The 16,058-nt window shown below is 41.6% G+C and overlaps 1 protein-coding gene across 1 annotated transcript in view; it reads left to right on the forward strand.

Moving 5' to 3' along the window:
* The first annotated feature begins 1,447 nt into the window (after nt 1-1,447).
* Nucleotides 1,448-16,058, forward strand: part of LOC139169300 (protein mono-ADP-ribosyltransferase PARP12-like) — a 41,641-nt gene continuing 27,030 nt past the window's right edge. Inside the window, exons 1-3 of the mRNA XM_070755252.1 lie at nt 1,448-1,922; nt 10,960-11,092; nt 15,086-15,338. Coding sequence (XP_070611353.1) covers nt 1,642-1,922; nt 10,960-11,092; nt 15,086-15,338 — 667 coding nt within the window. The 5' untranslated portion in view covers nt 1,448-1,641. The remainder of the gene's footprint in view (nt 1,923-10,959; nt 11,093-15,085; nt 15,339-16,058) is intronic.

The raw sequence follows: 16,058 nt of genomic DNA on the forward strand, positions 1-16,058 counted from the left end.
TGAGAACCACTGCCTTAGTGAGACCACACCTATAATATTCTATCCAGGTTTGGTCACCATATGATAAAGAATAGAATAGAATAGAATAGAATAGAATTCTTTATTGGCCAAGTGCGATTGCACACACAAGGAATTTGTCCTTGGCACATATGTTCTCAGTGTGCATTAAAAAAAGATACATTTGTCAAGAATCATGAGGTACAACACTTAATGATTATCATAGGGGTCAAATAAGCAATCAGGAAACAATCAATATTAATAAGAATCTTAAGGATACAAGCAACAAGTTACAGTCATACAATCATAAATGTTGGTTATGACCTATAAAGCCCTTCAAGGCACCGGACCAGATTATCTCAGCCTTCTGCTGCACGAATCCCAGCGACCAGTTAGGTCCCACAGAGTGGGTCTTTTCCGGGTCCCGTCAACGAAACAATGCCGCTTGGCGGGACCCAGGGGAAGAACCTTCTCTGAGGCGGCCCCGACCCTCTGGAACCAACTCCCCCCAGAGATTAGAATTGCCCCCACCCTCCTTGCCTTTCGTAAGCATGGGGGAATTGAGATTCCCTTTCCCCCTAGGCCTTTACAATTTTATGCATGGTATGTCTGTATGTATGTTTGGTTTTTTATATTAATGGGTTTTTAATCGTTTTTAGTACTGTATTGGATTATTATTGTACGCTGTTTTATGATTGCTGTTAGCCGCCCCGAGTCTTCGGAGAGGGGCGGCATATAAATCCAATGAATAAATAAATAAATAAGTGGGAGGAAATGAATAGGAATGATGGGAAAAAACTAGTAGTACTGTAATAGTAGTGCAGACTTAGTAAATACAGTACAGTAGTTGGACAGTGGTGAGGGAATTATTTGTTTGGCAGAGTGATGGCGTTTGGGAAAAAACTGTTCTTGTGTCTTGGTATGCAGTGTTTTATAGCGACATTTTAAGGGTAGGAGTTGAAACAGTTTATGTCCAGGATTCGAGGGGGTCAGTAAATATTTTCACTGCCCTCTTTTTTGACTCTGCAGTATACAGAAGATGTTACATCTGTATATAGTAACAATACATACTTGACTGACTGACCAACTCAGGGATAGGCAAAGTTGGCTCTTTACCTATCCCTGTGGACTTCAACTCCCAGAATTCCTGAGCTACATGATTGGCTCAGGAATTCTGGGAGTTGCAAGTTATAGCAGAGGCAGCTTTGCATACGCCTGGACTGACTGACTAACTTAACTAACTGAGAGATAAAACTGCCTTCCGGGAGGCCAAAGGATGAGGCCACGCGCTGCCGCCCCTCCACTCCTCCCTCCGGCTCCCACGTCCCTCGCTCATGCCGCCCCTCAGGGCTTCGGCCAGGCCAAGCCGCGGCCTCCCCTCCCCCCGCAGGGGAAGAGGCGGGAGGGCGCGCAACCTAGAAAAGCGGCCTCTGGCCCACGCAGCGTCTCCCCCACGTCCCTCACGCCTTTGAGAGGGCTCGGACCCCGCCCACCCCGCATCCCTCCCCCCTGTCGCCTGGGACCCTCTCACGCAGGCGCGTCTCTCTCCTCTGCCGGCCCCGCCCCCCGCCGGCCGCTCTTCGCTTTCGATTCTCTGTTGGCCGGAGAAGGAGGAGGAGGCGGCGGTCGGGCGGTCGGGCGAGGATGGCGGACCCGGCGGTGTGCAGCTACCTGTCGAAGGTGCTGTGTTCGCGGGGCGGCTGCGTCCCTCTCTCCGACCTGCCCCAGGAGATGGGGCTGGAGATGAGCGAGCTGCGGCGGGTGCTGACGGATGCCGGCCAGGGGCGCTTTCTGCCCGTCCGCAAGCGGGGCGACCTCTGCGTGCTGGCCGTCTCGGCTGCCCGCCTCTGCGTCCGCCAGGTCTGCGCGGGCTGCGACCGGCTGCACCTCTGCAAACTGAACCTCCGCGGGAGATGCCGAGTCCAGTGAGTCCGGGCCGGGTGTAGAAAAGGAGGAACCGCGGGCTCTTCGCAGGCAAAGCAAAGCGGCCGTCTTTGGAAATTGGGGCGCTAGTCCTCATGACGACGCCTGGATAACTTGTGGGGGGGCGGCGGCGGCGGCGAAGTTTTCAGCAAGGAAATAGGTGGGAGGGCGAGAGGCGCAGCCGACCCGGGACATTAAGTGATTTTTTTGGGATCAGCGGGACTCCGGGATAGTTTATAGTTAGTTTATTAGATTTGTATGCCGTCCTTCTCCGAAGACTCGGGGCGGCTCATATCTACGAGACCGCCTTCTGCCGCACGAATCCCAGCGACCGGTTAGGTCCCACAGAGTTGGTCTCCTCCGGGTCCCGTCAACTAAACAATGTCGTTTGGCGGGACCCAGAGGAAGAGCCTTCTCTGTGGCGGCTCCGACCCTCTGGAATCAGCTCCCTCCAGAGATTAGAACTGCCCCCACCCTCCTTGCCTTTCATAAACTCTTTAAAACCCACCTCTGTCGTCAAGCGTGGGGGAACTGAGACATCTCCCTCTGCCTATGTAGTTTTCTGTGTATGATATGACTGTATGTATGTTTTTTTTATATTGGGGTTTCTTGTTTTTTAGACTTTTTAAATGTATTATTGTTATTTTAGATTCTAACTATTAGATTTGTCATTATATATTGTTTTATCATTGCTGTAAGCCGCCCAGAGTTTGCGGAGAGGGGCGGCATACAAATATAATAATAATAACAACAATAATAACAATAATAACAACAACAGCAACACATTACAAATCTAATAATAAAAAATTAAATCCATTTAAGAAGGCATTAATAACATAATAAAACCCCTAACTTTGCAGTCATACACATTCAACCTAATCTATCATACTATAAGGCTAAAAACATAATAAAAAAGGGGGGAAAGATAGTAATTATCCCCACACCTGGCAACAAAAGTGGGTTTTACGGAAGGCGAGGTGGGTTTTACGGAAGGCGAGGAGGGTGGGGGCTATTCGAATCTCTGGAGGGAGTTGATTTCAGAGGGCCGGGGCCGCCACACAGAAGGCTCTTCCCCTGGGTCCCGCCAGCCGACATTGTTTGGTCGACGGGACCTGGAGAAGGCCAACTCTGTGGGACCTAATTGGCCGCTGGGATTCGTGCGGCAGGAGATGTGGAAAAGGGGGGAAAATAGGAAAAGGAATTTAATATTTTGTTGTAACAACAACAAAAAGGGAGTGGACAACATCGCTTGATTGATTGATTGGATTTCTATTATAGGCTTACAGCACATAATACTGTATAATATCCTAAATCCAATTTTCCTATTTAAGGGGAAAAAAATGACCGTCTTTTAAAATTTATTATTTATTTATTGGATTTATATTCCACCCCTCTCCGGGGATTCAGAATGATTATATATAAAGAACAGCATAAAATATCCTAAATTCAATTTTCCTATTGAAGGGGGGGAAAGACCACTTTTTAAAAATGTATTATATATTTTTTTTATTTCTTTGCTGCCCCTCTTCGAAGCTTACAGTTACAGCATATAAAGAACAGCATAAATTATCCTAAATCCAATTTTTTAAAACTAAACTAACTAATCTGAAACCCCCAATTTATTATTTTAAAAAAGCACCAAAACAACCCGTCATTCTCATTCTAACAAACAAGCATACTTTCCATTTTTCCATCACCTTTAAAAAAAAATAATTAACTTTTAGTCTGTTTAGTCTGTGAACACAAGAACAAGGGGACACAATCTGAAGTTAGTTGGGGAAAAGATTAGAAGTGATGTGAGAAAATATTATTTGACTGAAAGAGTAGTAGATGCTTGGAACAAACTTCCAGCAGACGTGGTTGGTCAATCCACAGGAACTGAATTTAAACATGCCTGGGATAAACATATATCTATCCTAAGATAAAATACAGGAAATAGTATAAGGGCAGACTAGATGGACCATGAGGTCTTTTTCTGCCATCAGTCTTCTATGTTTCTATATTTCTATGTTTCTAAGCACCCAAAGCCCCTTTTAAAAATACTTATAAATAATCAGAAGGCTAGTCCAACGCGCCAAGTTTTAATTCTGAAATAGTTTGTTGCCATTCTTCTTGTTGTGGCTTTTCTGATATCTGGGGGGAGTTGGTTCCAGAGGGCTGGGGCCGCCACAGAGAAGGCTCTTTCCCTGGGTCCCACCAGACGACATTGTTTTGTCGACGGGACCTGGAGAAGGCCAACTCTGTGGGACCTAATCGGCCGCTGGGATTCGTGCGGCAGAAAGTGGTCTTGGAAATATTCTGGTCCGATGCCATGTAGGGCTTTATAGGTCATAACCAACACTTTGAATTGTGACCAGAAATTGATCGGCAGCCAAGCGAAAATACAGAACCTGGTAAAAATTAGTTGAACGTCGCTTATAAAAATGGCTGACTTAATCTTCAGATGGCGAATCGAACGGCGAATCTGATTATTCCCCAGAACAAAACGTTGTGAAACAGTTCAGGGAAGTGGCTTGTGGTTTATTTTGAAGATCTCCCAAGTCAGGTTTCCTGGAGATCTATTCTAAAGGCTTGACTGTCCTAAGAAGTCCTATAGAAATCTATGCTTCTTAAATAAACCCATTATTACTCATACTTTCTTTTCTTTTTTTTAATTTATTAGTTTAAAATACATATACTGTATACACATTTACAAAAATATAAAAAAATAGATAGATAAACAAACCTTAAAACAAAACAAGACTAAACAAACACATACAGACAAAAATATTAATAATATAATTAATTACTTATTTAAGTACAACAAACAATAATGACTATAACAATAAACAAATAGTATAATATATATTGTTTGAATTTAAATTCTCTTATGAGGAGGAAAGTCATAAGTCATCTTCTAATTTCAAATTATCTTCTGTTGAAGTATACAATCGGTATCCACTGTTTTTTTCCTTTTGGTTATCCATATATTTTTAATTGTTTTTATTTTCTTAGCCGCCTTCATACATTCTTATATAGTTAGTTTAATTTCATACAATTTTTTCCTAAAAATTACTGTATATAAATCATTTGTAATTTTTTAATATGAACTTCTTGAAGGCATACAATGTCTACATTTTGCTTTATTAATTTTGCATGTACTTGTCCTCTTTTTTGAGGGGAGTTCAACCCATTAATGTTCACCGAAAATAATTTGATTTCTTTATCCATTCTATATTCGCTATTTCGTTCTTTTACTGCTTCTTAGTTCTCTGATTTCCCGTTCTTTATCTACTCTCTCTTCCTCTATTTCTCCCTCTTCTTGACTTGTTGTATCTAATTCAACACTGCTTTACTCACACTTTCAATATAGCAAGCCTTTATTTTCTTTCTGGGAAAGAGTAACACAACTTTTTCCTCTGAGGCTTGGAATTGTATTCTAGAACAGTGTTTCCCAACCTTGGCAACTTGAAGATATCTGGACTTCAACTCCCAAAATTCCCCAGCCAGCAAGTCCAGATATCTTCAAGTTGCCAAGGTTGGGAAACACTGTTCTAGAAGACTCTTTCTAAGTCTCTGCAACTTTTAAGATGGATGCACTTCAACTACCAGTCTCCCTCCTTTATTTCTGCAAATAATTCAAAGTGGTGAACGTAACCAACCCATCTTCCTCCTTCTATTTTCCCCACAACAACCCTGTTAAGTTGGGCTGGGTTGGGACAGTGGACTTTCATAGCTAAGGTTGAATTAGAATTCAGAATCCCTTCCTTTCTATCCTGGTGCTTTAACCACTAGGCCCAAACTGACTTTTTAGACCCTAAACTTGGCACCTTTTTTTAAATTTTTATTTTATTTTTTTTAAAAATACTTTACTAAATATGTACATTAAAACAGAAATAGAACAAAAAGACAACAAAACAGCAATATAACATACAACAACAAAAAAGAAGACTAAAGCATCCTGCTTTATACATGGAATATTTGGTATCATATCTTAGTATCAATACCACTTAAGTAGTGGCATAATTGGTTTGCAGCTCATACATAGTAAAAAAGGAATTATTTCCTTTTAGTGGTTATTACATATATATACATCCTATTAGTTGTCCTGTTAATGTCTCCATTTTATTTCATTTTCTCAATGGTATAGTAATGCTTTGTATTAATGATGTTTCCTCTTAATATCAATTTGATTTTTCTCAATTTAGTTTTTAAGTTCCCATTTTTCTTTTATTTTAGTTTGTTTTTTGCAATCTTCAGCTCCACACAAGTCTTAAAGTTGCCAAGTTTGAAGATCTCAGCTTTTTAGACCATAGTTTGGGATAATCTAACTTATATCCGTTGTAAATTTTTCAGCCCTGCTATGCACAGACTTTTAACTCATTGCCAAATAAATTTGTATTGTGGTATTTTTTCACTAATGGTAAAAAAATACATTTTCTAAATTCAATTTGGTTGCCCTCTGCAATTTACAACATTTTCTTATTAGAGGATTTAAAAAAAAAAAAAATGATCAAGATATTTAAGGAGGCTCAAGGAGAACTAGTCAAAAACCAAACAAATTCTTCTGATTTTTTTAACTTGGGGTGTTTCAAAACAGAAACTGAAAATGCAAATTCGAGGAAACGTCCGAACCAGAGATGAATGGTTGATTTGAGGGTTGTTTGGTCTCTTGAGGTTTTCATTATTTCTGTCTGCAAAGAGCGAAGGAAGATTGTTATGGAACAACGGAGTCTAAACAAAAATGCAATAAACCCAGGAATTCAGAAAAGAGACCAAGAAGCTGGGCATCATCAGATAGGAAAAAATGGGGTGAAAAACCAACAGAGGAAAAGAGGCAGGCATGCCCAAGCAAGTCCCAAATAATATAGTATAGTATAGTATAGTATAGTATAGCAAAGAGCACTCCAAACAAACTGGTAATTTGTACAAGTCCCTTATCAGTTCTGAGATACTTAGCTTGCAGCTGTGAGGCAATTCACAGTCCTTCTTCTTTCACAAAGTGAAACACACTTTGCTCTGGTTTAGTTTCAAAGCGGGGAAAAATCCGCACACAAAGGACCCGGAGAAGGCCAACTCTGTGGGACCTAATCGGTCGCTGGGATTCGTGCGGCAGAAGGCGGTCCCGGAGATATTCTGGTCTGATGCCATGAAGGGCTTTATAATACTCTAATACTCTATCTCAGTGTTTCCCAACCTTGGCAACTTGAAGATATCTGGACTTCAACTCCCAGAATTCCCCAGCCAGCGAATGCTGGCTGGGGAATTCTGGGAGTTGAAGTCCAAATATCTTCAAGTTGCCAAGGTTGGGAAACACTGCTCTATCTCTTTAATCTGTGATATTGTAATCAATCCTTTGGCCAGTTTGGAGATCGAGGGAATAGAAAGAGAAAAATCAGTGGATAATGCAGAAATACCAGGACCAAAGGAATTGCCAAAAAGTCTTGGAAAGGGAACAACTGCCGTATGCAAATGACTGAATAGAGCTATAATAGAACGTTACCATAGTTGGAACCGTTTTTCCTATAGGCTATGCTGCAAATTCGTCCAAATGCTGTTTGTTTTTCTTTGTTTTTTGTTCCTTCTGTTTTTCTTTTTTCTTTTAAATGTACAGTGATACCTCGTCTTACAAACGCCTTGTCATACAAACTTTTCGAGATACAAACCCGGGGTTTAAGATTTTTTTGCCTCTTATCAACTATTTTCACCTTACAAACCCACCGCCGCTGCTGGGATTCCCCGCCTCTGGACTTCCGTTGCCAGCGAAGCACCCGTTTTTGCACCGCTGAGATTCCCCTGAGGCTCCCCTCGCTGGGAAACCCCACCTCCGGACTTCCGTTGCCAGCAGCGCAAAAACAGGCGCTTTGCTGGCAATGGAAGTCTGGAGGTGGTGTTTCCCAGCGAGGGAAGCCTCAGTGAAATTGCAGCATCGCAAAAACACAGAGGTCCGGAGGTGAGGTTTCGAGGACTTCAGTGTTTTTGCGATGCTGCGATTTCACTGATGCTCCCCTCGCTGGGAAACCCCACCTCCGGACTTCCGTTGCCAGCGAAGCCCCCGTTTTTGTGCTGCTGGGATTCCCCTGCAGCATCGCAAAAACACGGAAGTCCGGAGGTGGGGTTTCCCATGGAAAGGAGCCTCAGGGAAATCCTAGCAGTGTAAAAACAGGCGCTTCGGCTCGCAAAAGGGGTGAATTTTGGGCTTGCACGCATTAATTGCTTTTCCATTGATTCCTATGGGAAACACTGTTTCGTCTTACAAACTTTTCACCTTGAGAACCTCGTCCCGGAACCAATTAAGTTTGTAACACAAGGCATCGTTTTATTAATATTGATCTATGTATTGCATGTATATATGTCAATAATAATAATAATAATAATAATAATAATAATAATAATAATTTATTAGATTTGTATGCCGCCCCTCTCCGAAGACTCGGGGCGGCTCACAACACGATAAAAACAGTATTATACAGGCACAAATCTAATATTAAAAAAAAAACAACTAAAAACCCTATCATAATTAAAAACCAAACAGCACATACATACCAAACATAAATTATAATAAGCCTGGGGGAAAGTTTCATTAAATTCATTAAATTCATTAAAATTTCATTAAAAAATAAATTAAAAAAAAAACCTGTTGGATGCAAGCTCGGTAGGTGAGCACCTATCTTGCAAAGATCAGGCTTAACGTTGCTGCTCAAACTAAATTGTGCCTGGTGTCACAATTTTATCTCCATGGTTGGGCTTCCACTATTGCCCCTTGCAAGGAAAGGATCACCCTACTTAGCCCTCTTAAGCAATTCTAAAATGATAAGGCTGTTCCATATAAGTGGATTCGATAAGGATGTTGTGTGCAAGTGCATTTGATGGGCTGAGTGCTAATGAACTAAGCTACCCTTCCCTCCCCAAAAGCCTTTTATTGTTGCTGATATCACAAGACTATTAGTCACCGATCTCTCTTGCATGCCAGCCACAAACCTGGTTTTTGGTTTCGATTTCCTGGTGAGCTACAGGAGGCTGGGTGGAGTCTAACCTGGTCTGATTTGACAACAGATAAACAGCAGGCTGACCGGTCCAATTGTGGCTGATCTCTCTCTTCCCAGATATATGTTTTTGGGGGTATAATTTTTTTGTTTTTTTCTCCATCCTAGCAAACATAAACGAATCACATACTTTCAAATTTCAATACATTACAATATACATTGCTCAAAAAATAAATAAATATAGGGAACACTCCAAGAACACATCCTAGATCTGAACAAATGAAATATTCTCATTGAATACTTTGTTCTGTACAAAGTTGGAAGGTCTTAAGCATAAAATGTATCAGGAAAGACTTAATTGAACTCAATCTGTATAGTCTGGAGGACAGAAGGAAAAGGGGGGACATGATCGGAACATTTAAATATGTTAAAGTGAAGTGTTTTTAATAGGAAAGTGAACACAAGAACAAGGGGACACAATATGAAGTTAGTTGGGGGAAAGATCAAAGGCAACGTGAGAAAATATCATTTCACTGAAAGAGTGGTAGATCCTTGGAACAAACTTCCAGCAGACGTGGTTGGTAAATCCACAGTAACTGAATTTAAACATGCCTGGGATAAACATATATCCATTGTAAGATAAAATACAAAAATAGTATAAGGGCAGACTAGATGGACCATGAGGTCTTTTTCTGACGTCAGTCTTCTATGTTTCCATGTTTCTAAGTTGAATGTGCTGACAACAGGGGAAATTGATTGTCAATCAGTGTTGCTTCCTAAGTGGACAGCTTGATTTCACAGAAGTTTGATTTACTTGGAGTTATATTGTGTTGTTTAAGTGTTCCCTTTATTATTATTTTTGAGCAGTATAGTATCCATCACAAAATTCTTAAAATTAAAATTACAATTCTTAATTTGTATCTATGTTGATTCGCTAAACATTATTTAGCGAATCAACCTTTCCCCCAGGCTCTTTTATATTTTGTTTTATGTTTGGTATGAATGTGTCGTTTGGCTTTTTAAATATAATGATAGGGTTTTATATGTTTTTTAATATTAGATTTGTTCTGCTATAATATTGTTTTTATTATTGTTCTGAGCCGCCCCAAGTCTTCGGAGAGGGGCGGCATACAAATCTAATAATAAATAATAATAATTTATCTCGTGCTACCTCCTTTTCTAATTTTATCATCTGGATTTCAAAGATTGTTTTCTGATTTCATTCAAGTTCAAAACTGCTACTAACTATCAAAAGTCAGGCGGTAGGGAAAGCAAGTAGGATGCTTGGCTGTATAGCTAGAGGTATAACAAGCAGGAAGAGGGAGATTATGATCCCGCTATATAGAGTGCTGGTGAGACCACATTTGGAATACTGTGTTCAGTTCTGGAGACCTCACCTACAAAAAAAGATGGATAAAATTGAACGGGTCCAAAGACGGGCTACAAGAATGGTGGAAGGTCTTAAGCATAAAACGTATCACGAAAGACTTCATGAACTCAATGTGTATAGTCTGGAGGACAGAAGGAAAAGGGGGGACATGACTGAAACATTTAAATATGTTAAAGGGTTAAATAAGGTCCAGGAGGGAAGTGTTTTTAATAGGAAAGTGAACACAAGAACAAGGGGACACAATCTGAAGTTAGTTGGGGGAAAGATCAAAAGCAACATGAGAAAATATTATTTTTCTGAAAGGGTAGTAGATCCTTGGAACAAACTTCCAGCAGACGTGGTAGATAAATCCACAGTAACTGAATTTAAACATGCCTGGGATAAACATAGATCCATCCTAAGATAAAATACAGAAAATAGTATAAGGGCAGACTAGATGGACCAGGAGGTCTTTTTCTGCCGTCAGTCTTCTATGTTTCTAAAATTTCTTTTGGCTATCTGAGCCCCAGATAGTGACTCATGAGTTACTCGTGGTGTGCCGTTCCAGTAGGAAATTCCATTTTAGAGTTGAAAGAGGAAAAAAAATGGGTTTATGGAATATAAAGGAGTTTCTGTAAATGCAACTATAATTTTAAGAACTTTGAATAGTTTACTTATATCTCTCTTTCTTTTATTCTCTTCTAGTGCTTGCAAGTATTCGCATGATATTTTCTCAGAAACTAACCGGGCAGTTTTGAAAAACCATGAACTCTTTGGCCTTAACGAAGAAGAATTGTGCGTTTTACTTTTACAGAACGACCCTTTCCTTTTACCTGATGTAAGTTATGCCCACTTTTAGATCAGTTATTTGTTCCCGAGACCTTGGTTTTAGAATTAGTTTAGCAAGAATACATCTTGTTGACTTAGGTCAGATAATCTACGATACCCAGACTGCGGCTTCTGATATGAACAACAAAATCCTTGCTCGGTAAAAGAAGTTAGGGATGTTGTACAGACACAACATGTTATACAGACACAACAAGTTTGAAGGTTATGTGTTATTTGTAGGATCTATTTTTCCCCAATTTTTATAGCTGCCAGTCCCAGAGACCTATAGGTGGCTAATTGATTGATTGATTGATTGATTGATTGATTGGATTTGTATGCCGCCCCTCTCCGCAGACTCGGGGCAGCTAACAACAGCAATAAAACAGTATAAAGTGTTCCCTCGATTTTCGCGGGGGTTACGTTCCAAGACCGCCCGCGAAAGTCGAATTTCCGCGAAATAGCGGTGCGGAAGTAAAAACACCACTTTTGGCTATGGACAGCCAAAAACTACCCCCACGCACCCTTTTTCAAGGAGCCGGGCTTGAAATTAGGGCGGGGAGCGACAAAAGTGCGGAGGCCGGCAAAGATTGCTTTGAATGTCGGCTGCCCCCGCCCCCCCAGCGCCTCCGGCCCCCACGTCGCTACCGCCCCCGCCCGATCCACCCCTCTCACCGGCTTTCTTGGGACACGGGTCCTCCTGCAGCAGCGCTGGCGGCTACGGCTTCTCATCCTCTTCATTCGGCCGGTAGCCACTCTGAGCGCTTTGAGAATGCCCGCCCCGCCCCCCCTCATAGTCCCTTAGCTGAGAGCGCTTTCATCCCAGCTATCAGCGAGGGGGCTTCAGGAGAGGTGGGGCAGGCGTTCTCAAAGCGCTCAGAGCGGCTACCGGCCGAATGAAGAGGATGAGAAGCCGTAGCCGCCAGCGCTGCTGCAGGAGGACCCGTGTCCCAAGAAAGCCAGTGAGAGGGGTGGATCGGGCGGGCGGGGCGGTAGCGGCGAGGGGGCCAGAGGCGCTGGGGGGGCGGGGGCAGCCGACATTCAAAGCAATCTTTGCCGGCCTCACAGAGAGGGAGAGAGAGAGGGAGAAAGAGAGAGAGAGCAAGAGGGGGGAGAGTGGAAGGTAGAAAAAGAGAAAAATTATAGAAAAAGGGAGAAAAAAAAGAGAAATAAGAAAATGATTGAAGCAGAGAATGACAGGAAAGAAAGAGAAAGAGAGAGAGAAGTGACTCTTGGTGATGACATATGACGTCATCGGGTGGGAAAAACCGTGGTATAGAAAAAAACCCGCGGAGTATTTTTTAATTAATATTTTTTGAAAAACCGTGGCATAGCCGTTTCGCGAAGTTTGAACCCGCGAAAATCGAGGGATCACTGTATAACAATATCCAATACTAAAAACAGTTAAGAACCCATTATATAAAAACCAATCATACAAACAGACATACCATGCATAAAATCGTAAAGGCCTAGGGAGAAGTGTATCTCAGTTCCCCCATGCCTGGTGGAAGAGGTGGGTTTTAAGCAGCTTTCGAAAGGCAAGGAGGGTAGGGGCAATTCTAATCTCTGGGGGGAGTTGGTTCCAGAGGGCTGGGGCCGCCACAGAGAAGGCTCTTCCTCTGGGTCCCGCCAAGCGACATTGTTTGGTTGACGGGACCCGGAGAAGACCCACTCTGTGGGACCTAACTGGTCGCTGGGATTCGTGTTAATACACAAAATTTGCTTGAATGGCCAATGAATGTACGGTGTCAAAGTGTGTGTCGCTTAGTAAACACACTAGAATTGTTGTTTACTAAGAGACAAGTCCTGTGAGTTGAAAAAAGTTCACATCCTGTAAAAGAGAGTAAACAGTTTAAAAATTCTCTAGCCTGCCCTGGAATAATACTGATAAAAGCATGACTCTTCAACCTTCTTGTAAACAGATTCAAGGTTGAGTATTAAGGTCTTTGCTTCAAAAGAAGAGCGACATCTATAAAGGATAATGCAGCGGATTCCATGTTACTCCATAACATTTCCCCAAACGCCCAAAGATTCTATCCCACATTATATTAGGGTGTCCAGCAAACCTGGAAAACAGGGACTTATCAGGGAAATCGGTGGCTTGAGAAATATCAGGGAATTCATGAAAAAAACTGAATAAATCAGGGGGGGAAACCAGACTGTATTAAAATGTTTAAAAATCAGGGAAATATCATGTAAATAATACCCTTTATTAATTATTTACATTAAGAAAAATATACAAATACCATTAAAAAAAATTAACTTCCCTTTCTTTTCTATTTTTTTTATTTTTTTGCCCTTTTAACTTCCTCTCTGATTTATTTTTCTTTGTAAAAGCATTTCAAAGACTAGTACACAAGAACAAGGGGGGCACACTTTGAGGCTAGTTGGGGGGAAGATCAGAAGCAACGTGAGAAAATATTATTTTACCGAAAGAGTAGTAGATGCTTGGAACAAACTTCCAGCAGACGTGGTTGGTAAATCCACAGTAACTGAATTTAAACATGACTGGGATAAACATATATCCATCCAAAGATAAAATACAGGAAATAGTATAAGGGCAGACTAGATGGACCATGAGGTCTTTTTCTGCCGTCAATCTTCTATGTTTCTATCATATTAGGAACCAGTCAATATAAATTGTGAGGATACATCTGAGCAGACTTGAACAAGGGGTCCCTTTAATTCTGGAATATGGGTGGAATTTAGCTGCAGTTTTGTTTTTGTTTTTTTAAAGAAGGAAGCATACTTTTTCTATATATAAATAAGTGAAATTTTGGACCTCTTTAGTTCCTAAGTAGGTCCAAAATAACAAATTGTATTATTTAAACCTAAGCCAACATTTCTGGGATTTTATTTATTTATTTATTAGATTTGTATGCCGCCCCTCTCCGTAGACTCCGGGCAGCTAATAACAATAATGAAACAATATGTAACAAATTAATATTTAAATTACTTTAAAAGACCCTTATTTAAGAAACCAAACATACACACAGACATACCATGCATAAATTGTATAGGCCTGGGGGGAAAGGAATATCTCAATTCCCCCATGCCTGACGACAGAGGTGGGTTTTAAGGAGTTTACGAAAGGCGAGGAGGGTGGGGGCAATTCTGATCTCTGGGGGGGGAGCTGGTTCCAGAGGGTCGGGGCCGCCACAGAGAAGGCTCTTCCCCTGGGTCCCGCCAAACGGCATTGTTTTGTCGATGGGACCTGGAGAAGGCCAACTCTTTGGGACCTAACCGGTCGCTGGGATTCGTGCGGCAGAAGGCGGTCCCGGAGATATTCTGGTCCGATGCCATGAAGGGCTTTATAGGTCATAACCAACACTTTGAATTGTGACCGGAAACCGATCGGCAACCAATGCAGACTGCGGTTGGTGTAACACGGGCATACCTAGGGAAGCCCATGATTGCTTTGGCAGCTGCATTTCGTAAACTCCTTAAAACCCACCTTTGCCGTCAGGCATGGGGGAATTGAGACATCTCCCCCGGGCCTATACAATTTAAGTATGGTATGTCTGTGTGTATGTCTGCTTTAATAACGGGGATTTTAATGTTTTCTTTTTTAATCATTAAATTATTAGATTTGTTATGTACTGTTTTCTATTGTTGTTGTGAGCCGCCCCGAGTCTACAGAAAGGGGCGGCATACAAATCTAATAAATAAATAAATAAATTTTGCACGGTCTGAAGTTTCCGAACACTTTTCAAAGGCAGCCCCGTGTAGAGAGCGTTACAGTAGTCGAACCTTGAGGTGATGAGGGCATGAGTGACTGTGAGCAGTGACCCCCGGTCCAAATAGGGCTGCAACTGGTGCACCAGGCGAACCTGGGCAAACGCCATAGTCGAAAGATGTTTGTCTAATGTGAGTTGTTAAATAAGTAAGGTTAAATTAGCTTCTCAAAACAGGTGCGCAGAACGTTAATGACCAGGATGTTTTCTTATTTTATGTGCAATCCCAAAGGAATATTGGTGTCTTTCTGTTTTTCTCATTCTCTTTCCAGGTGTGTGGCGGCTATAACAAAGGAGCAGGGAGCTGCACTCTGAACGATAATTGCACCCGGCTTCACATTTGCCGCTACTTTCTCAAAGGAGAATGCCGGTTCCCCCATTGCAAGAGGTCTCACAATCTTCTGGACCCCCATGCTACGAGCCTGCTGATCTCCGAAGGCCTGGATGAGGACACAATTTGGAACATCCAAGCCATCTGCGATGCCAGGATTGCCGCCTTCATGAAGGAACTCCCTTCCAATCACAGTGGGCCTTTTTTTTTCAAACTTGCAAGCTTCTTGGGGTCACTTCCTATTTTGGAACCTCTCTTTCCTCATTCCCTTGTTGAAACTCCTTCCTCCTTCCCTCCCTCCCTTCCTTCCTTGATAATTTTTGTGAAAGCTTTTTAAAGGAAGTTAAAAATAATGCGAAAATAAAGTGAGGAAAGGGGGGGGGGGATTACCAGTGGATTTTGCTTAGCTTCAGTTTCTTCGGTCATGAACCCGAATTCTAGTGTTTGAATTGCTTTTACAAAGAAAAATAAATCAGGGAGGAAGTTAAAAGGGCAAAAAAGAAAAAACTATAGAAAAGAAAGTGAAAATAAATACGAAGAAGTGACTTCCAATCTTCACAGCAGCTCTACAAAGAACTATAAATTTATTCCTATGTAAAGAACTATAAATTTATTCCTATGCGCCCCGAGTCTTCGGAGAGGGGTGGCATACAAATGTAATATATTATTATTATTATTATTATTATTATTATTATTATTATTATTATGTCGATACTACACAGCAAACGAGATCATTATGCTGGATTTCGTATTTCATCACCAGTCGGGCGCTTCCCAAGCACCTAGGACTGCGTGATTTAGCGGCGAATTATGTTTGCCGATCCCAGTAAAGCGGCCTTTTGCAATTGACAGATGGAGATTTTGTCAATTCCAATGGTTTTCAAATGTCCGCTGAGATCCTTTGGCACTGCGCC

Source organism: Erythrolamprus reginae, chromosome 6 (assembly GCF_031021105.1).
Source record: "Erythrolamprus reginae isolate rEryReg1 chromosome 6, rEryReg1.hap1, whole genome shotgun sequence".
NCBI lineage: Eukaryota > Metazoa > Chordata > Lepidosauria > Squamata > Dipsadidae > Erythrolamprus > Erythrolamprus reginae.